The sequence below is a fragment of the Falco peregrinus genome, chromosome 6 (assembly GCF_023634155.1).
Source record: "Falco peregrinus isolate bFalPer1 chromosome 6, bFalPer1.pri, whole genome shotgun sequence".
In the NCBI taxonomy this organism is placed as follows: domain Eukaryota; kingdom Metazoa; phylum Chordata; class Aves; order Falconiformes; family Falconidae; genus Falco; species Falco peregrinus.
The window spans coordinates 90,931,667-90,957,274 of NC_073726.1; the positions used below are offsets into that span (position 1 = coordinate 90,931,667).

The following is a 25,608-nucleotide window of genomic DNA, read 5'->3' on the forward strand; positions in this document are numbered from 1 at the left end:
GAGATTATTATTTTTCTTCACAGAAATACAAATTACCATTAAGTTTTTAACCCATCAATTCAGTTTCATTCTTTAAAATGGAATGGGTTTGCTGGTGATTTTGGGTTAAGTCTAAGAGAGTCAACCATATCTCTCTCAAGGCCAGTCTGCAAGGCAGCAGTAGAATGAAATTATGGCAGTCAGTCACCAAAACACTCTCCTAAAAGTCAAGAGGCCGACCAAGCAGCGGTTCCACTCGCTGTGAACACTGCACAGCTGCTCAGTGAGAAATCCAGCCAGCTGTAAGCCATTTGGCACCCGAGTGTCATCAGCACAACTCAGCACAAAATTATCCTAGCAGAGGCCTGTAAAATTCAGCATTAAGTGCAAACACAATGACTTTTTTTTGTCTTAGACACAATTACACACAAGATCTGCCAAATTATCCCAGTGCCTCGTTTTAATATAATATTCCAGCTCATTTCATATGTAATAAATTCATTAGGCTTTGGGGTTTTTTTAAGTTACAAGATCAAGCATATTTTAACAGAATTCATTTAAATACTGTGCTTATAGCAATTAATAACTTCAAAGTTCTATAAACATGTTTCAGTGCGTTGTCTGACCCTGGAACGGTTTGGCTTGGTTGAATTCATACCAGCTTCCACCACACGTTTCAGAAGGCAGCTTGCGACGGCGCCTGTAGAAACCTGTTCAGAGCAGGATGACACCACACGCCGGTCACCGCAGGCCCTTGCCCTGCCCAGCCCACGGTGCCTTCCGCTCACCACAGGCAAGAAAGCCGCGTTTCAGGTCAGAGCTCCAGCTCCTGCAGGTCTCCCCAGCTAGGTCCGATTTTCACTTTAACATTCAGTTTTACTGAGAGTTTGATGGCATTCTCCATCTCGTGCTTGACAATCTGAGCAACCTGCAAGGAAACACTCAACATCAGATGTACACGAACTGCAATGCTCTGTTATCCTGTCAGTAGCTGGGGCGGCCAGACACTGGAACCCTCTCCTGTGTTCATTGGCACTGACTTACCACCGATGGGAATGCAACCAAACATTCTCATCCTGATTAGGGATTATGAATGGAGAAACGGTAAAAAGCCAGCAATATTTCATGTGGCGCAGAGTTGTGACTGGTTCCGTGCTGTTTAAGACTACTTAAAAAAGAGGCAAGATTAAGTTTCCATTAAACACTTGAGACTTGAGTGTCCTGCAGAGCCTACTCCTTCACCAGCTGCATAATTCTAAGTGTTTTGTGGAGTCTGTTCTGAAAACTTCAATGTACTGAAAGCAAGACACAAAACAAATACACCAGAGACAAGGAACGGTGTTCTCCTCGTTGCGTTGGCATGAGAGGCGCTCTGCAAAACACAAACCACAAACCTCTGGGGTAGCAGTTCACATTCAAAGCAGGTGCTAGAAATACCACCCAGGTTCCCCCTCACTGTTTTGTTGAGGCAACTCCAACGTTGGCTGCCCTCCAAAAGCATTCCTAACAAAACGCTCATTTCAGGATGCAGTTAGGGGACTGACCGGCAGATATTTCCGCCTGTGACTTTTTGGATAGTAAGAGCCTGGATTTATTCTTTTTCCTGACTGTAAATACCTGCCCTGAATAAAGGGACTATCTTTCCTACCCCAAGGCCCACACGGAACCCAGCCTGTCCTGAATTGCTTACTTGAATGAATCTTGCAGTCCATAGCCATCCCATGAACCTTCCCACAGCAGAGTGAAAAGAGGCTTTGAAATTATCGTGATTCTTCACCTCAGCTAGAGGCCACTGTCAGCACAGGAACTACCCAAGCTCTCTGACCTTTCCATGCAGTTCCATAATTCACAGGTACCCACAGGAGAAGTCCCTCCACAGTTTTTACTGGGGAACGGAGGAGGGGATTTCAGGAGATCAGAGCACAAGAGTTTACAACAGCATTAAGAACTAGGGGGAGATTTGTCTTCCAAAAACTACACACCCTTACACACCACATATCAAAACGATGTTCGATAACCTAGAAAAATGCTTTGAAATAGGATGTAATTCAGCACAGACAAGTAAAGAGTAGAAAAAAGCAGGGTAGAAAACTAGGACAGAAATAATCTACTGTTCAAAAATAGGATGAAAAATAACTGCCTGGTCAGGAAGAAAATGGGGTTATCAGAGATTAAAAACTGAACAGGGCTTAAGCAAGGCACACCGTTGTGAGAAAGAAAGCAAATGCAATTCTGGAACATCGGAAAAGAAAACACTGCTGGTGTGACACACAGATCAGTTTTCCACTCCAGCCTTGATCACGTTTGGGGCCTGGTATTTCAAAAGAAACATGAACCATACAGAGGGAGATTCTCTGAGAACGGTCATGGGTCCAGCACACACCACCACCAGCAAGGTACATCAGGGCAGAGCTGCTGCACCTGGAACGAGGGAGGGGAGACACAAAAACCCCTGTGAGGTTCCTGAGGAAGCTGATGGGATGAGACGGGACATGTGCCAGTGCCCTGACCCGGGGGACTTTAGGCTCTGCATTTCCTGTACACGAAGCAAAGAGCACCATTTCCAGGGTTCTCAGTGGTCAGCTCAGACATGCCTGGAGGAATATTGGCCGTCTTAGAAAGATAAATGCAATGATGATGGGAACAGGCAAGCAGTTTAAAAGCCTTTGATCCCTAATCTAGTCCATACCTTTATGTTTCTACCCAATTCCTCATTGCCAGGGTCAGCTCAACAGATAGAAGGTCTCGACCCTCCTTTTACTACCTTTGGCAATAGCGGCAGAGTCTTGCCATTGTGATACGCTCTGAAAGCCTGCTACCTCCACTCTGACATTCTGCACAGACTAGGAAAGCTCTGACGCCCCACGCATTTCACACCTTCAGCACAAGAAAAAGCAAGTATTACTCCAAAATGGTCTTTTAAACTAGCTCACTGATAGACTGCAAATGAAAACAGAACAATCACTAACATTGTTTCTCTTACGAACCATTTGTAAGGATACTCTCACTGGAACACAAATGCCTAGATACATGGACAGATAATTTTATGTTTCTTTCATGTACTTTAGCAGCTGAAAATAAGCTAGAGCCAGCATCAAGCCCGTGACCAAACTAACCTGTGTGTGTGTAAAAATTGCTGTTGCAGCCTAGAAATGCATGATTTACAGTATAATAAAGCTTTAGTACCAGCAAGATGAAAAAAAACCCTCGCCAATACAGAGACCAAGAAATGCTCACTTCTTTTTTACTAAAAGGTATATTGTAGTTCAAAAAAACTAATTAATTCAGGCCCTACTTTGACTGGGGGCTTAAGGGGGAGAGACTTCAAGACAACCTTTCCAACCTAGATCTTTCCACTACAGGATAATTCTAATGGTGCATCTGAAAGCACAGCAAGCAGTATCATCAAAAAAAAGATCCCTTCTGGCCCTGAAAACAATCGATCAAAAGGGTAAGTAGTAACCTGTTGTCTCAGACAAAAATCCTTGAAAAACAAGTAAATTGGGCACATTCAAGGAAAGTTCAAGTCTAGGAAACATGCCTTGTGTACATATGCTGTTTCAAGTGACTGCCCAGAAAGTCTATGGACAGAAATATATCTGAGGGAGGTTAGAAAAGCTGGTAATAATTGCCCTTGTAGTTGAGGAGGCTAATGAAAAAAATATAATTCAATAAATAATAAGCAAATCTTCTCACTTGGCCCCAGTTCTTCTGGGTACACTGTGGTAACTTGGAGTCAGTATCTAAAGACGTAAAAGCCTATACTCTGGGGATTTCAGTTTTCTACAGAAAGAAAATAACGAGCCTTTTCACCTCTAAAACAGCCTATCTAGATTGAAGCAGCAGATGTCTGAAAAGAGCTGGCAAAACAAACAGAAGCTTGAGCTGAGATTCAATAGAAAAAAAAATATTAAATCTTTTGTTCTTAATGAAATGAAAAACACATGCTCAGGCCAGTCAGTACTGCTGGAAGGTGTTTCAGATAGGAGTTACTACTTGCCATCAGGAAACAAGCTTTCATCATTAAAGATGTGCATGAGCAGAAGTGGAAGACATCCCCAAGCTATGGAAGCACACCCTGTGCGCCTTCCTGCATTTGTGCTCAGGACTTGGGAAAACACTGAGCTGCCAACACGTGGCTGAAACGCTTGCTACTGAAAGCTGTCGCACAGACACCACGAAGCCTAGGCACAGAAGTGCCTACGGGGTGGAAGAGCATGCACGGGGACATGTATGCACATGAAAGGTACCTGAAGACCACACAGCACATCTCTCATACCTACCGTGCTGCTAACGAGCACCACGACACTCCTACCAGAAAGACAGGTAGGTAGGGAATAAGGAAACAAGTACCAAAAGTACATATTCCTCCTTTCCCTACAGAATACAAACCACTGCTGTAACAATACGTTCTCCGAGTTAGGCACCAGAAGACATGCGCGTAAACAGGGAGGCAAAAGTACCTCCAAACAGGGAAAAACTTCCCCCTACAACTGTTAACAGTATTAAGCTACTTCACTCATCAAGTCTTGCAGAGAAGTGGTACAAACTGCTGTTACAGGGAGCAAAGCACACGTTGGAAAAATGAGCATCAGTCATGGGTTTGGCTTGAGCCTGAAAACACAGAGATCAAGAATGCAAACATCATTTTTCACTCAGTTGAACTTTGTTTTCATGGACCTTATAGCACACAGTGAGAGGATCCAGGGAAGAGAAGCTGAGCCCCTAGAAAGAACACTTGTCGTAATACATCATAATACAACAGCTGAAAAAGCAACAGCGGGGCTGTACCTGGATGACATCATCTTCTGCAACTTCATAGAGGAGCTCATCGTGGAGTTGGAGGATAAAGAAACCTCCGCTGATGGGCTGTAACATTCCTCCATTCCTCTTCCTCGCTAGCCTTCCTGCACAGGTGGAGAGCATAGTTCGTTAGACACCGTTATGCAAAGGCCTGTTTCTTGTATCAAGAAATCTTTGCACGTTCCTAATGCTGACAAAAAGAACATGAGGAACTTCAAAATGGAAAAGCCCATGCCTACAGATAAAACCACAAAACATTGCTATTCTATCAATATTTGTACAGCTACGGAGGTAAAATGTTAAGGAAAAGCATTTTAGATACAAACATTTCAGCCTTACATTATAAAGATATGAATCAGAACAGATACAAGACACAGTTGTATCTCCTGAACCATCTGTTTTAAAAGTAAATTTTAAACAAAATCATGTCAAGTTTAATCAGAAGTTGATTTACAATGTTCTCTCTGGCAATGAATTAGGATTCTGCTTTTCTTCCAAAAACATTTTAATGGCTAGTCTAAAAAGGCAGTAAGCCTCCCTCCAAATGCAGTTATCTGAAACTGTAGCTACTACTCCTGATTAAAAAAAGGAAAGAAAAAAAGAGCAGTTTTTGAATAAACAAGTAAGCAGCTGACAAAAACAGGATCCTGGTAGGCCTTGCCTGACAGAAATGAAACAGAACAAATCGTTACATGCTAAAAGCTTTCTTTTAAACAAACACAACCTCACACACAGAGACTCAAAAGTTAGTTATCTCAGGTTAGCTAACAGGAGGGCTGCAGTTCACAACTACAGGAAGGGTTTCACAGCATCATCTGTTCCTCACACAAGCCTCACACCGAAGCAGCAATGTTGAAGCCACATGATGCAGGATGCTGTTCTGATGGCACAGACATTTATAACTTGCTGAAAAAGAATCCCTTCCAGTTCTTGAAACAGCTAGTGTCAGAGGAGGAAAATCTGTCACAAATACATCTACTCGCCTTCCTACAATTGCGTTGGCCAAAGGTCAGTAGCTGCTGCTGCTCCTGGAAGGGGTGGGAAGTTCTGCCAAGCACATGCCTTCTACTCATAGCAGACCTCTCTCTCTCTAAAATAAAACTCCCTAACATATTTTTAGAGGTTTGGCAATTAATTATTAAGTTTTCCTTCTCAGCCCTACAAATCAGACTCTTCATATTAAGACAGCTTCATGTTTCAGTTGAAGCATAAGAACTATCAAAGAAATACAGCACTCCATCCCTTCAGTGTCTTTCTAAAAATACATGACTGATGAACAAAATACTGTCTACATCATGTTAAAAAAAAGGTTTGGTAGCATTCCTCTGGGAATGAGTACACACACACCCCAGCTTTGCTATCGCCAGCCAGAAGAAATTTATGCTGACAAATGCTTCATATAATACTCTTGTGGAGCCTCTGTAAATCAAATTCCAGTCAACAAATTCGGGACTTAATTCTAACCAAAAAATATACTTTTGGAACTAGAAGTTATTGCACTCTATCTTTTCACTGACTGTGAAACCAGAGTATCTGCCCAGTTTCTCCTTCCTACTTTTGCACAATTCTGTGGTGGCATGACAGACCGTATCACTTTTACGAACTCCCGCTGCCAACCTTTGCAAGATCTGCTTTGAGGTAACTGGGGTTTTTGATCTGATCACAGCATCTGCTTCCGTTTGTGTGCTGAGCAGACATTCCCTCTCCTTCCTAATAACTTTTTGCCCATTAAACACAGACTTAACACTGCCAGGAAATAAAATGTCTCCCACTCCTAGACCAAAGGCCCTAACTTGTTTTTGCAGGCAAAATCCAGTCTAGATTGTTGTTTTTGTTTTTTTTTTTTTCATTAGTAGCACTGAAAATTTTGCTCTACTGTGCAAGGAAGAAGGCGAGCATACCGGTCTTACCTCTCTGGAAGGAGCTCTCCAGATGTCTATGGGACTTGATCACAGAGGAGAAAGCTTCCAGGCGTTTCTGAATGTTCACAGTGGCTGTTTTGACAACGTCTGCAGCAGATCCCTGAACAGTTGTATTCACAGCCTGTCGCTCTGCCTAAACAGAGATAGTTGTTCTCAAAACTGACCCCAAAAATGAAATCAAATCTAGCATGCCACATGTACTTCATTAAAAATAATAAATACATAGCCAAATACAGGCATAGTAACACCTCCAGATAAAGAATTTGTTACATCTGCCTGAAAGACAGACATGTTACAGACTAGCTTCAGCCACAAAATTTCTTCAGGTAACTGAGAAAAGCAGGATTTCCACAAATTTAAAATTAATTAATATCAAGGGTAATAACCTGCAAGTCGCAAGCCACAAGAGGAAGAAGCATATGCACATGGTAACAGTTTCATGAGGAGCAGAAAAATCTCACAGTTAATCCAAGTATTATGAGAGACTTCAGCCTGTCTTCAAAACCATCAGAAATGGATAACCAAAGGCAAGAAGCTGGACTTCATAGACTAATAATCTGGTCTGCTGCACTGAACCCTGACTGCCAGAGCATGACAGCTCTGCAAAAACAAACCAGATCACACTGTGACACAACATTTTTTTTCACACAAGCAACCACTCTACTAATCCCCTCCTCAGACAAGAAAATTGTATGCAAAGGTTCTGCTCTCTTTGATTAGGGCTGAAACATCTGCAAAAAGTTATAAGTAAGCTGAAATTAAAGTGAGATAATTCATTAACTGGTCTTTCATATGATTTTAAAGAATAAATCAAAGTTGAACAGAAGGTACATCTACAAAGCTTCATGCTGAAGTATCCTTCAGATTAATAGTCAAATCATCTCAAAAGTTTTTTGAAAGACTCCTTGTTTCCCTTTCAACTACTTGGAGTACTAACTCCCCCACTTCGTCCCTCTTCCACTCTAGTCTTTAATTCCACACAACCTGATTCATCTTCCTACTGAGAAGTATAATGCTTCCTCCCCACAGAAATGCGACATCTTCTCAGGGAGTCAATTCACTCTTACTGAAGTAAAGTCTATGACAGATGTGTCCAAAATGACCTTGAAAAAAAATAATGCCATTGCAAAGGCGTATATTAAGTAAATATTTCTCTAACAAGTTAGAGAAATTTTCCTTTGAGGGAAGATAAGAAAAGGAACAAATATCCAAAAATATAGGACTTAAATGCCCCTTCTTGTTCAAGTGCTGACAGCATATAACTTAGAAAGACTGCTGAGTGGGAGCAACTCAGCCTGAAGAGTTAAAGCACATCGCTGTGTGGAGGCTTTTTAAAATCATGTCCACTTATTTCAATGAATTACTCACTCCAGTTCCAACGTGGGAGTTGTGAAGTGAGGTTAGCACAGCGATGACAGCTGTACACCCAGTCACAGAAGACTTACGTCAAGCAGACCATGACAAAAGCTCTGTTATTCAGAGAACAACTGAGGGGGAAATAAACTAAGTGAGAAGTGGAAGGTCGTGACCAATATGGCTTATAGACCCTGTAAAACCATAAATACGGATATGCAAAGAAATCTAATACTTTCAAAATAATAAGATACAAATATAAATTAAAACAAAAAAACGTACTACACTCAACATACATGAGCTTTACTGTAGGGGTTTGGATCTTTGATAGCTGGCAGGTATCTTCGTCTTCCCAGGATGGTCTGCACAAACCCATCTCTTCTGCAGCTCCTCACTGTCTCCCTCAAGAATTTCTGAATCCCTGAGAAAGTGAAGAGAAAGTTTTCCTTAATATTGCAGATGCTCCACGTTGCCTTCTCACTAGGGTCACTGAAAGCGGTCTGGGACACCCAAGCAGCACAAAGGTAATTCTTAAATTTCCCTAGACCCTGCCAGTGTGCCAAGGGCACACCATCACTCACTCAGCCTACCCGCAGCTCTGCTGGGAAACCTATTCAGACTTTTGAGGTGGAAGTGAGGGCACAGTGTCAGGGTATCTGGCTGTGCACAAGGAGGTAGGAAGTCTGTTCTGCACAGTGCCAAGGCTCAGAGGATCATACATGTATTATTGATAATGGAGGGGTCAGGACCTGGACCAGCACTGGAAAGACAAGCAGTAGGAAGGGAGTGAGTTGAAAGCAGGTCAGAGCCCTTGATGCCTCAGGCTGCCTGACTTCAGGCTGCGTCACTTCACATTCTAGGATGAAAGAAACTCACCCACCTGCACTTTGCAAGGGAAGAAGTGAATCCACCAGGAGTGTTTAAAAGACATTTAGGCCAAAGAAAGGTGAGATAGGGAAGAGTACCTTTCACTGTAAGTTCAGGTAACAACTGCACTAAAGTGGAAAAAGTTAACTTCAGACAGTTCCTTTCCAAGGTTCACAAAAGATGAAATGTAAAAGGAGCTATTCAAGATCAAGACTGAAAGTGTTCATCAATTCATTAGGTATGTAATTTAGCACATCAGTTTGGCTATAGATAGAAGTGAAAATCCATAGGAATTGAAGTCACAAAACAAGGTACATCACGGAGTTTGTATGGATGCACGTGTAGTGAGAGGGAGGAAGCAGGAAGTCATTTCTAATGGTCTTGAGGGAGAGACTATCCAGAAATTGCTGGAGACAGACTCTTAATAGAACACCATTTCTCAGCATCTGTCTCCTAAAGAAACAAACCCTGAATCTTCAAAACATAATTTTCCAGCTCATTTCCAAGTTTTATGATTAGAACTAGCTGTCTCTCATCCCACTTGCTCTCCATTCATTTTCTGATTGCAGCTCTACTGTCTCTACAGCTTTCCTAAAAATGAACATGCTTCTTAAAAACGCAACAATGTCTTTTTACAAAACATGGGAGAGCTGCTCTGAGCAGCTGGATAAAAGGGTAAGGGTAATATGCAGAACAGTTTAAAACTCAATAAAAGCAGAAGAGAGAAATGGTTATATTTGAAAATTTTAAGTGTGGTCTAAAGCAGTATAGTATAACCTTTGAAGCTGTGTGTTTTAATAAGGAAAAGAGTGTTTATTTTTCAGAAAGTTATGAGCTTTAAAATGAACCCCCAGGGCTTAGTAAGTAATTAATGTTTTTAAAAAAAAAAAACCAACAAAATAATTGATGTAATAAGCAAACAACAAGGTCCAAACAATGAATAAAACCAGACCATAGAGTAAAATATTATGGAGTATCAAACTACTGTGTTCACACACTGGACTTTCTCAAAACAAAAAGCTTTTTCAAAAAAGGTAGGTCTAGAGGGCTGAGACAAATTTAGGATTTGTAGAGAAGAGATTAAGAACAACAGCAACCCCACCACACAGCCCCCAAACAGCCATATCCAAACCTGTGTATCTTGATTTGAAGGATTCAATGTAACTGGCAGCTTCATTTTCATCAATCCCCATCTGCTCGCCTAAAGATTTTGCTCCTATTCCATAGATGATTCCATAGCAAATCTGCCAGAGGACAGTGTGAAGAACCATCACCATATGGTAAGCCATGCAGAGAAAGCAGAGCCAAAACAAAATGTGACTGACTGGAAGACAAAGTGTATTGGAACAAGGGCGAGCATTCAAGAAGAGAGACTACCTCCGAGTCCAAGCTATTCATGCTGCTTTTCCTCATCTTCATCCTCCAAAACATGTCCTGGTTTTGGCTAGGATAGAGTTAATTTTCTTCTCAGTATCTAGCAGAATGCTATGTTTTGGATTTAGTATGCCAATTATGTTGATAACACGCTGATGTTTTTAGTTGTTGCTAAGTAATGGTTATATTAAGTCAAGCACTTTTCAGTTTCTTAGGCCCTGCCAGCAAGAAGGCTGGAGGGGCACAAGAAATCGTGAGAGGACACAGCCAGGACAGCTGGCCTGAACTCACCCAAAGGGATATTCCATACTGTGGGATGTCATGCTCGGTATATAAACTGGGGGGGAGCTGCCCAGGCCTGGCCAATTGCTGCTCAGGGACTGGCTGGGAATCAGTCAGCAGGTGGCGAGCATTGGTATTGTGCATCACTTGGGTTGCACAATCCATCTTTTGGATTATATTGCTTTTTCCCTCTCTCTCCCTCTCATTACAATTGTTGTTGTTGCTGTTATTATTATTACAGTTATTATATTCTATTTTATATATTCTATATAATATGTATTTTTATTATATTATAATTATTAAATTGTCCTTATCTCAACCCCTGAGTTATACCTTTTCCCCACATCTCCTCCCCACCCTTCTGCGGGGAGAGCACGCAGCTGCGTGTACTTAGTTGCCAGCTGGGGTTACACCACAACACCCAGACAGCTCCAGCTGAAATGTATCGAGTGTGGGAGGACATACAAAGCAGCTACCGAACAATCACGGTCAAACCCAAACATAAGACCATACTATTGCGACTTCGTGATATTTCTTCGTGATGTTTTTAATGCTGAACTGTCCTGCCCAGAAAGCTGCTGCTGAGTTTTTTTTCCTAAAAATTACCTGTTTAGCTTGTTGCCTGGTCTTATCTCCAACAGCTTCAGGGTCAATCATTTTCCACTCTGCTGCAATGCTCTTAAAGACATCGGTACCCTCATTCAAGGCTTGAATGAGTCGACAGTCACAAGACAAATGAGCAAGGATCCTCAGTTCCAGCTGAGAGTAATCAGCGGCCAAGATTAAGCCACCTGAAGTCAAAATGTTAGCAGAAATCATTATTTCATAAATTACTCCAACACTCCAATCAATATTCCAGCAAGAAGGACTGAAGCTGTCCTTGCACCTTCCACAGTTTTCCACAGAAATTTCTATCAGACAAATCCTTACCAGTTTCCCCAGTGCCCAGGCCTGCCTGCTTTCCATCCAGCCCCTACACCTAGAACCAAAACCCCACAGACAAGTACCTGTGCAGGTGTCTCTGTCTAGCACCTGATAGGAATGCCTGGCACAGAGATCAGACCAGCAGGCTTGTACTAAGCCAGGGCAGGCAACGTGAGAACTGACATTTGGATAGCAAGAACACTAGGTAAGAGTGCAATTTGTATATTAAGAGCTGCCTAAGCTACCTCTTAAAAAACAGGTATTCTTAAAGAGGAAATGAAGGTGTGAAGATCTGAAGTATAACATTTGAATACTTTGCCCAGCCAAACCTCTCTCCTTTACAGTCTTGTGAATGATTCTGAGGACATGCTAACTACTGCATTAGTCTTCCAAGTAGGCTGCTCAGTCAGATATATAGTCATCAATTCTTAACTCTTCATTAGATCTAGGATTTTTTGTTAAGTATGTTCTTAACAATTACAGAGCAGGATCTAGGCCTTACCTGGGAATGGAACAAAAGCATGCCTCATGCTAACAGAAAACGGTATTCCTCTTTCTTCAGATCTGCCTGCAGCCTGACCCTTTAAGCCATTAGGCAAAATGCTGGAACGCTTTCTACATCTGTGGAGACAAAGAATGACTGTTCTTCACCAATTCCTAAAACACTTAAAGACGCATAATCATTTTTGCCACAAAGAATCAGTGAAAACAAGTGAGACAGTAGCCTCTATTCTACTTTTCTGGACAATCCATACCTAAATTTGACCACGGGGGTACTAAACAGAGGCCACATGTACACCTGAAGGGATTTACTGACTCTGAACAGATTTAGGAGTGAATCTTCCTAGAACATTCAGGGTTTGGTCCAGAAATTGGATAATTCCCCTCCCAAACAGGTAAGATGAAAAGCCTCAGATCTGTGATGGGTGCATTCCAGAAAGACAGCAAAGGAGTCCCTACAAGAATCCTAAAAATTCAACACCTCACCCTGAGTACCATGTCCTCTCTTAACATCATTCTCATACGCAGAATGCCTACACGAGCCCATACCCGGTACAGACAGAAAAATTTCCCCCACAACATTAGCCTGACTGCATGTGCGCGCACACACACAGACAAGTAAGCGTGTAAAAGCAGAACAGAAATTGCAGAAGATGTGCTCATAAAACACTGCACTTCTTTAAAGACTGAGCAAAAAATTGCCCCAAAGCAACCAGGTGAGAAGTTTACAGCGGCAGCCAGGTGCTCTGCAGCCTCTCGGGGCTTGCTTAGCTCTCCTGTCCCACCAAGTCACCTGTAGCTGCAGACAGAATTGTATCCATCAGTGCACACACTGAACAGTGTGCAGCTGTGACACCATTCACACCACCTACTCCCGCCAGCACCAGTCTACCAGCCAGCCTGCTGGGTTCTTCTCTGGAAGTCAAAAGGCCTTTATACATCCTTGATGTCTGGGTCAGGGATCTGAGCAACTTCTTTATCAGAATGAAAAGGTATCTCTGAGATCAGAACTAGTTTCAGCAAAGTACAGAAAAGACATCAGGCTCTCCTCCCTTCTGCACTCCCTTTTCCTCTTATACTTTGTTATTTCAGGGATGGTAGGGATCAAGGAGATAAAAGATAGCACAGAAATCACTGAAATAAATTTTCAAAAGAAATCAAGGTGGGACAACATACAGGAACTGTACAGAAACACTGTCCAGCACAGGTTCCAAATTTGGTTGAATGAGTAAGGGCTTTATAACATGATCTAATTTAGCTACATTACTTTGGGCAGAAGCTTCTTACAACACATGAGGAAGGAGCAGTAATAGTAATTACCAAGATAAAAGACAGTTTGGACCAAAGCTTGGAAGGCCTATCAGACTTGGGCTGCATGACAGCTTCTTTTGTGCCAGCAGTCATTTCTGTGCCTTTAGGATCGCCCATCTTCCTAACACAATAGCTGCTTACCTAAGGAACGTAGTCCCAAAAGTCAGCCTGAGCAGCAGGCCTCTCCCAGAGTTCAGTAAGCACTCCGTTCCTTTGATGGGCCACTTCTCTACAGGGAAGACTAAGAACCCAGCCTACTCTCCAATCATCCTGCAAAGCTGCTGCAAGCCTGAGCACTGCCAGAGCTATTTCTCAGAACAACGTTTCTGCGCCTCCATGGCTAGGCCTGTTCTTCTGAAGCAAGATGGACAAGAACCTGCTACTCCTGGTCTCTCTTCCCATGACCTACTCAAGGCAAAGGATGTTAGACACATGGTGGTAGGAAAAGACAGACAGAAGAGCCAAAAAACTTCTGAAATTTCTCACATCTTTCTGTGAGACACTCAGATGACACATGTGGGACAAGAACCTGAATGGAAAGAGAAACTCAAAGGACAGAAAACCACCACCAAGTGGTATGAAGCCCCAAAGCTGACAAAAGATCCACCTTGATATTTCACTAGACTTCCACAGAACTGTTTAGGCATTAACATGTAATGCTGTTTGATTAACAGAAACCACATTTAGAAACTTCTGTTACCTGGTAGCTTCTGCAGGATCATTATCACAAACACAATTATTAACAAAGAATGAAAAACACGTTCACCCATGTTTCCTTACACAGGGAGTTACACATCATAAAACAAATGAACTTTCTTCTGCTTCTTCCACAATATTCTATCCTCTTTCAGAGTAGCTCTTAGAAAGTCAAACCAGATCCTAACTTCAGTTTAGTTACTTTTCCCACCCAGGCTTTCCATCCAACTGCTGGGAGCATAATGCTAATCTCACTGTAGGATTTCATAAAGAATTTCAAAAAGCAAGTGGCTATATGGAGCCACATGCTGTTAGTATTATTAGGTCTTTCATGTATCACTGACTTTTAGATATTTATTCCCCTAGAACTGTAAGAGAAACACTGAGTAACAAGTCACACTGACATGACAGCAGCCACAGGTAAAGTCAGAAAAGAGAAATTTGACAAGTCAACCACATTAAGATCAGAAGAGTAGGCTGAAGCTTTGCCAAGATCCTCCTACCTGCCCCTAGAAACAGCAAGAGAATTAACATTTCCATGGGCTTGGGAGGGTGGGCTTTCTTCAACCACAGTTGGCATTTCAATCTCAAAATCTCTTGGCACGTTCTGGATATTTGGCTCTGTAAAGGTTATTCGACCTGAGAAGGAAGAAGAGCAGAATTAAGTGAGGGTCCAAAAGATGTCTCTCTAACTTAACACAGCTGAACACACATCTGCATCTCCAAAAAACAAAGGGCAGGAGGGTGGGACAGGACACCATCACTAAGAAAATGGAAGAAAAGGAAAAGTAATTTGGGCTTAATGGACTTGAGATTGTTCCCCTGCAGCACTTCTGTACCACTAATAAGACACTCCCAAATCCAGAACCTGTTCCAGGGTCAGAGATTTACATGCTAATATGTGCAAGAAAATAATAATACTGCTCAGTGAACACAAAAGCTGTTTTAACGTCTCTAGACTTTTGGGGCAGATTCACGCGAAACAAGTATTTCAATATTTTCATTTGGTTGCACTGGAGCACTGGCTTGACTTCCTATCTTTTTCCCATAGAAAAGCTGTCCACCACACACACACAAAGAAAAAAAAAGTGAGGATTTTAAACACATTTCTTTACCTGTAGCTGTGTGAGTCTGTGACACTGGATATATCCTTTCCATACCCAGTGCAGAATTCAATCGTTTTTCCCTCTGTAGTGGAAACACCACTTTAGTAATGGCATTGTTGATCCTCCTCCATTCCAATATCAGCCCTGGCAACGGGTGAAGTGTCTTCAATTTCTCCAAAACATCCTTGTGGGCAGAAAAAGGCACAACTACAGTCAACTGCATTTAAAGCTTTATAAATAAAGTTTTTGCAGTTCTGCAGGAAAAAGCAACTCCTTCACCCACAGTGAACTTCTGGTGTCACTGCCTGAAAATTAAATGGCTATCCCCTCCACTTACACCGCCTACACCTGGGCAATCAAAGCACCACAAGATACGGCTGCAGTTTTGTTACACACAAGAATGCAAGCACTTCTTTTTGGACTTTTGTATCCTCATCACCACCCTCAGCCTGCACCAAAAAATAAATCACCCAAAATGATCAAATAAAGCATCATTTGCCATAGGTCCCCTATGCTGCCTCCTCTTGCCCAGTGTTAATGCTCCTCCTCCATCTTCTTGCATATTTCTCTCCCTGCTCTCTCCTATCCATACATTAGGAAATCATAAAATGAAGCCCTTGACCACGCTCCTTGAAAGACAATGCTGATCACTAGCAATCAAATCCTTTCAGTTAAATCAGAAACATGAAGGGACTAACAAGACTTTCAAAAGATAGTGGCATGCAAATATTTCTCAAAATAACATTTCTTTGTATTCAGCAGGCAGCTGCAGCTTCATCCCTCCACATCACAAAAGGAAGAAATCCTCACTTTGCTTCTTGCTCCCTGCTCTGCCACCAGCACCGCACTCACTTCTTCACTGCCACTTGAGTTTTGGAAATCAATACTTGTCTTCCAAGCACTGACTATACTGAACAAGGGGAAACTAAGAAAACAACACAGATTAACGAGTCCTGAAAACAGGGAACGTGTATCTGCCAGTATCACTTGTCTGGCAAGAGCACCCATTAGCCTGCAGCAGCTGGTATTAACAGCTCCACAGGATTTATCAGCCGGCCAGCATGTCAATAGCCTTCACATGTATACAAGCTCTTGATATACCGGATCTGATAAGCCATCAGGCCAGCCACTCTGAAGACAAATTCTCTGAAGCACAAAATACAGAAATGGTAGAACCAGGCAGGGGAAATATTGTATTTAATCACCATGGTATTTAAGTATGTTTCAATACTACTGGGGACAGCCTTGGCTGCAGTGACCATGAGGTGGTGGAGTTCAGGATCCTGAATGGCAGAAGCAGGGATACGTAGGATTGCAACCCTGGACTTCAGGAGAGGTAACTTTGACCTCTTCAAGGGTCTACTTGGAGGAATCCCATGTGTTAGGGCTCTGGAATGTAGGGGGGTTCCAAGAGAGATGGCTAATATTTAAGCATCACTTCTTCCAAGCTCAAGACAAGTGCATCCCTATGAGTAAGAAATCAACAAGAAATCAAGCAAACGGGTCAGGAGGCCTGCGTGGATGAGCAAGGAGCTACTGGCAAAACTTAAACAGAAAAAGGAAGTTTACGGAATGTGGAAAAAGGGACAGGCCACTTGGGAGGAATACAGGAACACTGCCAAAACATGCAGGGATGTGTTGAGGAAGGCTAAGGTCCGTCTGGAATTAAATCTGGCAAGAGACGTCAAGGACAACAAAAAGGACTTCTTCAGGTACATGAGTAGGAAAAGCACGACTAGGGAAAACATGGGCCTGCTGCTGAATGAGATGGGTGCCCTGATGACGAAGAACACAGAGAAGGCAGAGTTAGTGAATGCTGCCTTTGCTTCGGTCTTTACTGCCAAGGCCAGCCCTCAGGAACCCCAGACCCTGGAAGCAAGAAAGGAAGTCTGGAGAAAGGAAGGCTTTCCCTCGGTCAAGGAAGATCAGGTTAGAAATCACTTAAGCAAACCTGACACCCACAAATTCATGGGCCTCCATGGGATGCACCCCCAAGCGCTGAGGGAGCTGGCAGGTGTTATTGCTAAGCCACTCTCTATCATCTTTGAAAGGTCATGGAGAACAGGAGAAGTACCTGAGGACTGGAAGAAAGACAGTGTCAACTCTAGCCTTCAAAAAGGGCAAGAAGGAGGACCCAGGAAACTACAGGCCGGTCAGCCTCACCTCCATCCCTGGTAAGGTGACAGAACAGCTCACCCTGGATTTCGTCTCTAAGCACATGGAGGAAAAGAAGGTTATCAGGAGTAGTCAACATGGATTCACCAAGGGGAAATCATGCCTGACCAACCTAACAGCCATCTATGATGGAATGACTGGCTGGGTAGACAAAGGGAGAGTGGTGGATGTTGTCTACCTTGATCTGCTGCCTTTTGACACTGCCCCTCATAACACACTCATATGCTCGGGAAGCATGGGTTAGATGAGCAGCGAGGTGGACTGAGAACTGGCGGAATGGCAGAGCTCAGAGGGTTGTGCTCAGCGGCACGGAGTCTTGCTGGAGGCCAGTAGCTAGCGGTGTCCCCAGGGTTGGTACTGGGTCCAGCCTTGTTCAACTTACTCATCGACGACCTGGACGAGGGACAGAGCGTGCCCCCAGCAAGTTCTGCTGAAGATACAAAGCTGGGAGGAGCGGCTGATCCACCAGACGGCTGCGCTGCTCTTCAGCGAGACCTGGACAGGCCGGAGAGCTGTGCGGAGAGGAACCTCATGAAGTTCAACCGAGGCAAGTGCAGGGTCCTGTCCCTGGGGAGGGACAGCCCCATGCACCAGCATGGGCTAGGGGCTGGCTTGTTGGAAGGCAGCTCTGCAAAGGCGGCCCTGGGAGGGCTGGTGGACAGCAGGGTGCCCACGGGCCAGCAGTGTGCCCGTGTGGCCAAGGCAGCCAGTGGTACCCGGGGGCGCATTAGGAGGAGGGTGGCCAGCGCACTGAGGGAGGCGATCCTCCCCCTCTGCTCTGCCCTGGTGAGGCCGCATCTGCAGTGCTGTGTCCAGTGCTGGGCTCCCCAGTTCAGGAGAGACAGGGAGCTACTGGAGAGGGTCCAGCAGAGGCTGCAGAGATGATCAGGGAAGGGAGCACCTCCCTTATGAGGAAAGGCTGAGAGAGTGGGCCTGCTTAGCGTGGAGAAGAGAAGACCGAGAGATCTTATAAATGCATACAAATACTTCAAGGGCAAGTGCCAAGAGGATGGGGCCAGGCTCTTTTCAGTGGTGCCCAGCCACAGGACAAGGCACGATGGGCACAAACTGCAACACAGGAAGTTCCATCTGAATATGAGGAAAAATTTCTTTACTTTGAGGGTGACAGAGCACTGGAATAGGCTGTCCAGAGAGGCTGTGGGGTCTTCTCTGGAGACACTCAAAACCCACCTGGACGCAACTGTGCAACCTGCTGTAGGTGACCTTGCTTTAGCAGGGGGTTGGACTAGATGATTTCCAGAGGTCCCTTTCAACCCTGACCATCCTGTGATTCAAGCTGATGTTGAAAAATTCTGCTACTGGCTTTACAAAATTATTGTGCTATTTTGGTCTTACACGTGGTTTGGGAAGTCAAATTCTGCCCTATTTATTCTTATTGAAGCCTGCTCTTTATAGTCATGTCCTCACTATACTCAGGCTTTAGGAGAGTAGCAGGAGTTAATAACTGCTAACAGAGAAGGCAGAATCCAGTTTGAATTTCCAGTGGTAACTGGAGGAGCAAAAGGCAGTTAAAGTTTACTTATTTAAGTCAGCATACCTAACTCCAATGTATCCAAGCAGCAAATACGTGAAGTAAGAGGGAGTTATTTTTACAGTCACTTTCAGACTAGCACCAGACATTACTGTACCTTGGTTGCACTGAACTGCTTGCTTAGCCTAACCCTGTTTCCTTTAGCACTTGCTCTTCTTGTGTAACCCAGAGTTTTCTTGTTCCCTGGAACCTTCACATCTCCACCTTGTGGCAACTTCAGCTCCAGGAACAAAACCTGAAAAAGGCCAGCATTTAAAATCAGTTTCTGCATGCTACTCTCACGGGAAAACAAAAAGCAACTGAGCACTTAAACAGCTTGTTCCAACCAAAGAATAAAATGAAGGCTTCAGGTAATTAAAAAGCTGATTAAAGATCTCTGCTATCAAAGTCATTCCTCCTCATTTTAATTAACTACAAAATGCAATCTAAAATCTCATTTTCTGAACACTGTAAGTTTCAGTCCAGAGGTATTTTTTTAGAAAAGGTAATTACCTCCATCCAATAAGTGAGGTAACTGCTGACAGTCAACTGTAATAAAACATGAAGTTAAGATGACTAAAAGTGGGAAGAAGATCAGTGAAAACAAAAAAGAGATGTTAGCAGGGAGCAAGTTCCAGAGCAACACGAATGGCATAGAAGGAGGTGGTCAGATATACCTTTTACAGAATAGCCATAATATTAGGCTTTCTAACAAAATTGCCAAGAACTGGAAAGTTAAGTATATGTTCACTTGTTGACAGACAGAATACGGTTCTTCATTTTTCATTCTATGTTTCTATTTAGTACTACACACTATTTAGCAGCTATTGTGTTTCATTTCGCAGCTGGCAGAAGAAAATAGAAGCTTTTCTCTTGCACATTTATGTAGTACAAAAATTTTACTGACACAAAATTAGAAGGGTAAAACTCTAACCTATACAAGATACTTTACATGATTCCTACAAAAATTTCCACATGAGAAACAAGCTGCTGTAGTTCAGAGAACAGTATTTCAGAAAAAACGGTCCTTTCCCTTTTCCTTGAAGCAAAGTGAGACTGGACTTGAGCATTATTGAAGGAGTTCTAACTCAGACTACTGTTACCAAGCAAAACTTCTGCATTTGCAACAAAGGAGGAATATTTCTGTTGAACTTCTTCTAGTGACAGCTGCTTGTAAATTTTGACTACCTCTATATAATGTACAACCCCGCAACAAGAAATTAGTATATAGAAAAGAAATAAATGGGAAAAAATCATGCACAACAATTATAATATATTCCTATGATTCCATGTAATGTATGTTAAAAATATGTATAGCAAAGTTCTTCAGGAATAGAAGTATTGCTAATTTACATAGAAATCTGTTTCTTAGGCTTTAAAAAAAACCCAGTTCTATACAGGTTCTTAGAAAGAGACAGTACTTGATTCAAAACTTTTAAAGCAGTCTCCTCCTCTTTCATGGGTACCAATGCAACTTATCCAGCACAACTATTCTTAGACTCAGACTACGTGATATCACATCTCATGTGCATAATACTGGTACTGCAAAAAACCTTCTCTAGTCCCACACTATTCATCCAAAATATTCCAAAAGCCATTTAATCGGCAGATCATCTCATGTGCTGTGAGACACCAAGGTACTATACAAACAACATGCTTATTTCCACCTGGGTTTTATTTCCAACATGTATATTTCTACTTCTACGTTCTTTATTCCTGCTAAAAAGTTACCAGAAATCAGAATGACCACTAACAAGCAGGAGACGCACAGCACCTTGCACGCAGCAAGCTCACACTGAGCGCAGACAAATCAACTCTGAGCAGAGTTCCACTTGCATTTTGTCTTTTCTTCACAGTCTGCCCAAAAAGTTTTTTTCTTAAGTCTAAGCAAAAGCCTCTTGAGGGTAATTTCCTAAAGTTCTGCCCCTCCCACCCTAACCCTCACCTACCTCTGCAATGTCATCGGGGCTCGTCAAGGAGAAGCTGTGGCCTGCCAGCTGATACGCCTTGGTCTCAATCTCACTCAGTTTAGCTTCCATGACCTGTTTCTGAGTTTCATACGCTGCCGTGCTAAAACCAATGCCATTCAGCTCCAGCAGAGCCAGGCAGTAATGGGTGGGCATCTCCACTTTAGAAAATACATCTGTAGTAAGTACAAACCCCAAGAAAAACTTTTAATACGTCAAAAATAGATCAACTGCAGAACAACAGATTAAAAAAACAACAACTGGGGAATCCCCAAGATTTTAAAATCCTGAATGTCCTGACACACTGAAATCTTTCAGTATAGATTCAGTTTAAATACTTCTGTTTCTGGAATGTTTTATAGTAAGAAATATTTCATAATAAGTATTCCAGAACTTTTTATCACAAAAGAATTTTAAGAGAATAAAAACTTAAAATTTTTTTTCTAAAAAATACATGCCTTTTTGTATATTGACATTTTATGAACCACATGTATGTATATATATATATATATAATGTAAATGCATAAAATAAATGCATATAATGTAAGGCTTTCTACCTTGATACACTTTCATTCCACCACCCACAACTTTTTAAAATGTTCTAATGTTTAGACATCACAATCATTAACGATGCAGTAAACTTGCAACAGAAGACTTCAGTGAGACTGGCCCCTAATCTTAGGCTTTGGATACAGTTTCGGGGGAACAACCACAAAGCCCACCAATAGGTATAAGCTGCTTTTTTTTTTTTTGGGGGGGGGGGGAGGGGGGTTGGCGCGCAGGGGGAGTTCTTTGCTTGTTTTTAAACAAAGACAAGCACTCAGCAAATGCTAGTGCAAACATACTGGCTCATTCACTATGGGATCACAACAGTTTCATGGACACAACACATACATGGCAAACAATGTTTATATGGGCAGGCTAAAGAGCAAGACATCTCCTTCAGAAAACATCCAAGGATTTTAGAAACTTCTGACAAGGAAATGAAAAAGCTTTGGAAAACATTAATGAAAAACCACAGACAGACCCATAAGTCCCCTCAAAAAGGCCGGGGCACTCACCTGGGAGGTAGAGATCTGCTTGATTCAGCCTTAAAATAGACTCTGCTATTGCCTTAACCGATGGAACTGGTGGATATTTGGGATATAAAAATTATATCTTAATTTAGGGGTTTTGACAAAACAGATGTACCTCCAAGGGAAGTTTTCTCTTTTAACAAATTAACATTTTGCCACAGAATATACTTAGATAAGAACTTCCAAATCTCCTCTTTTCTCCACCGTTCATTCAGCCTGTGGTAGCACAGCTACCTTTATCCCCTCCATCTTTGCCCCCAAGTGGAGGAGCTCTCTTTACCTGTCAGATTTTGCTTCTGTAATTCATTATGGAGCTGGCTCATGACATTGAAGATAAGCACAGACTCTATTGCTGCTCTGTACCGCCCAGAACGATCTCCGCTGGCACTAAGCCCCAGGCTCTGCACGCCTTGGCCGGTGCCTACCCCTTCCAGTAGAGGTAGCTCGTTGGGGAGAAAGTTAGTCACCATGTTGTGAAGTGTACGTTCCTTAGAGCCAGAATCAAGCAGCCAACATGCAACCTTAAAAAGGGAGACCTCCATGAGACTTTTTTTTCCATTTTAGTCATAATACAATGTAAATATTTAATGCAAGGTTATAGTGCAGATAATTTTTCTTGATTCAGCAGGCAGACTAGAATAATTTGTATAAGATTTACATTATTTCAGATAAAATCTTCAAGAGGGCATAAGTCACTGAAAAAGCATCACTCTCGCTCAGTCAGTTCCGCACATTTGAAAACCTTATCCTCTGTCAACTAAACACATCTAGAAGTGTTGTCCTCAGGTTTTTTCATTTATTAAAACCTAACACAAAGAAGATTAAATGTGAAAATCAGGATCAAAACACCTTTAATCTGAAAACTAATTTTTTTACAAACCAGAACTTGCTATTGATCAAGCTGAGCTCTCCTGTTTTTTGTACATCGGCACTAGTACCAAGAATTCTGCAAGGCAAATTTTATTTGTGGTAAGCCTCATACCTCCCACTGCCTTCAAAGCAATTTTGTGTATTTCAATTTCTTGTGTCAAAATAGGATGAAACAGGTTTCTGCATTGTCTCTGTCATGCAAGCAGAAAACCATACATATATATGGAGGGAGGTTGCATGAATGTGTGTGTATGTATATATTCATTGCACCACTAAAATGAACAAATATGAGTATGTCTCCGTCTAATACATGGAACATTGCAGGGAAAGGTGCTACTTTTATTGTTCTTTAATTTTACCCTAAAACTATGTATTGCCATGAAAAGCTAAGTTTGTCCTTGTGTTGAACACAGCTATTTACCTGCAGACTTTAATATCACCATGACGCTATTCAGCCCATGTGTGATGCAACCTTTCAAATTCAACACCAGAAATTTCTATGCATCTAGAGCTCTTCCTAACAAGGACAAGAAGGTGCTTTTACCTCCTTCTAGTGTTTCCAGTTATAAGTGGTACCCAAACCTTTGGTAATTACATGTAAACTTTGTTCTGTTTTAAGAAAATAGGAGTAGCAAGGTGGTCCACACACATAGTGAGTAAATCTTTTGCTTACAAAGTCTTCTGCTCTCAGAATCAATAATCTGACCAGAAGCACTTCTGCCATTTCAGCCCCAGGCTTCTTCAAAACAAGAGTTCCGTCCTGTCCATTGGGACAGGGGAGAGATTTAACCTCATCCTCCTCACTCAAGCAATCAGATGTGAAAGACTAATGTGTTAACCTATCACTGAACCTGCTCTGTTTCTCTTGCGGGCACCATGAACAAACAGGAAAAGAAGTCTCCTCTAAATACTGTTCTAGATTTCCCACTGGAAGAAAATGTCCCTAAACCCCCTGACAGGTGTGCATATTCAAATCTAAATAACAGAAGGAAAGTACCAGAAGGTACTCCTATCTTTCCACTGGTATGTTTAAATTTACAGTTTTACCCAAGCGAAAATTCTTAATCCTGCAAACCTTTGGGTCCTCAAAACTTCCTTCCAAGGAGATGCCACAAGCCATCACCAGAGTCTTGTAGTGCTGAATGAAGTTATACATGACAAGTGAGCGCTCCTGCTTGGGCTTCTGCAGGTAGAGCTGCAGATGATACAGTCTCTCTGTTACAGATAGGTTTTTGTCCAAAGGTGGTGGTGCCAAACTCATACTGATTTCTAAGGCAGAAAATAAAAGGAAAAACCATCTTTTTACCCACTGTGTGATAAGAAAGGCAAGAGAAAAATCTTCAAAGCAATCATCTAAGGCACAAGAACTACAGCTGGACTGTGAACAAACAGAAATAAATCTACACTGATATTACGTGTTTTATCAAACCAGAGAAGGCTCCCAAAAGCAATATGCTGTGTCTGTACTACTAAACAAAGGATAGCCAGAAATTAAACCCTAGTCATGAGCAGGTAGCACAGATTGTGTTATGGTCAGCATTCTAGCATCAGATTTGTTCTGGAGAGCAATAATTGGAAAAGGTTAAAAGAGGAAAAGCAAGTAAGCTGAACAAAACATGGGAGTGAGCAACATTTTAGCCATATGCATGCTTAGCAGTCCAGTGCTTGAGCAAATTACCTAGCCTTATTATACAAGCAGAACAGATGTATCCACAGCAACACATTCAAGAATGTTGAACGCTTAAGACTGCTGAGTAGTATGGTAAATTACTCCATCACACAACTGAGCTGGGTCTGGGACACTCAAAACACTTTCAAGTACAAATCTGTTGAAGGTGCTTTCTTGAAATGCAGTGTCATGTAACACAGCACAGCCTGTCTGCTCACTTACCCGTCTGGTCTTGTATCTCCTGCAAAGAGATATAGTAGGCATCTCTTCCACCCCAACATACTGCCAGTCCAACTACCAAGATGTCTTCACAGCCTTGGACAGGAAATCCATCATCTTTAACTTTCGTCCACTGAGGAGAATTTGCTAAAGGAATAATTTTAAAATTACAATTATAAAATGGCATCTATAAATACAGTTTAGATCCTGAAAATGTAAATTTTCAGTTGAATCTAAATCTCTCACAAGTTGAATATATACCTTCATTTTTATCTATAGGTAGAAAAATCTGTGTTTCTTTGGGGGTGGGGGGGAATATAGCAAAACTCCAGAATAGTAAAACTTTCTCTTAAAAGAAGCAACCACCCATACAGCATCCTTATAAAAGTCTGGCCTTTCACAGCAATCTCTTCAAGAGTTGAGACAGAGTTTTATTTCAAGAGTTTTATTTCCCTCTGAAATAAAATATTTCACATTTGTCTGTCAAAAATATATTTTGATAGTTAAGAAATTTTGTTGTTGTTATGGCAATATGACAGTGAAGAATCTGACTCTGCTTTATCTTGTTATTTTAAAGGAAGAATATGCTTATACAGCAGCAGAAAACTGCAGCATACGAACACTTCTGTGCAAAAAAAAAAAGCAGCAATATTGCAACAACCCAGACATTGATCTGAATTTCACACATGCATATACTGAACCAAGTTTACTTCTTGCAAACTAGAAAATATTTGACCTTGGTTCAGAGGCAGTCCTGAAAGTACCACTGCTCAGTGAAACCCTGAACAATCTGTACAGTTTACTGTTAAATATATTATTCATTTCTACAATATGCTAAAACTTGTTTATGACATGGAAAGATACAGGTGATAAAGGGACTGCACAATGTAAGTCCATTTCAAAATTAGATACACAATGAAATGTTACCAATATTTACATGTTTTTACATACAAACAAGCCGCTAACACTTAATTTCTATCACC

General features: G+C 42.0%; 1 protein-coding gene across 7 annotated transcripts in view; it reads right to left on the reverse strand.

Annotated features, from left to right (window-relative positions):
• Positions 1 to 421: 421 nt before the first annotated feature.
• Positions 422 to 25,608, reverse strand: part of POLQ (DNA polymerase theta) — a 57,929-nt gene continuing 32,742 nt past the window's right edge. For 5 of the 7 annotated variants that reach the window (XM_055807445.1, XM_055807446.1, XM_055807449.1 and 2 more), the window contains 14 exons: positions 24,629 to 24,772; positions 23,813 to 24,006; positions 22,148 to 22,388; positions 20,774 to 20,967; positions 18,943 to 19,080; positions 15,128 to 15,302; positions 14,516 to 14,651; positions 12,007 to 12,125; positions 11,187 to 11,371; positions 10,057 to 10,168; positions 8,354 to 8,478; positions 6,693 to 6,837; positions 4,771 to 4,886; positions 422 to 907 (listed from right to left, as the gene is read on the reverse strand). In XM_055807445.1, coding sequence (XP_055663420.1) covers positions 794 to 907; positions 4,771 to 4,886; positions 6,693 to 6,837; positions 8,354 to 8,478; positions 10,057 to 10,168; positions 11,187 to 11,371; positions 12,007 to 12,125; positions 14,516 to 14,651; positions 15,128 to 15,302; positions 18,943 to 19,080; positions 20,774 to 20,967; positions 22,148 to 22,388; positions 23,813 to 24,006; positions 24,629 to 24,772 — 2,138 coding nt within the window. In that variant the 3' untranslated portion in view covers positions 422 to 793. Of the gene's footprint in view, positions 908 to 4,770; positions 4,887 to 6,692; positions 6,838 to 8,353; positions 8,479 to 10,056; positions 10,169 to 11,186; positions 11,372 to 12,006; positions 12,126 to 14,515; positions 14,652 to 15,127; positions 15,303 to 18,942; positions 19,081 to 20,773; positions 20,968 to 22,147; positions 22,389 to 23,812; positions 24,007 to 24,628; positions 24,773 to 25,608 lie in introns of those variants that run through there. The other 2 variants (XM_055807447.1, XM_055807450.1) reach the window with 2 other exon arrangements.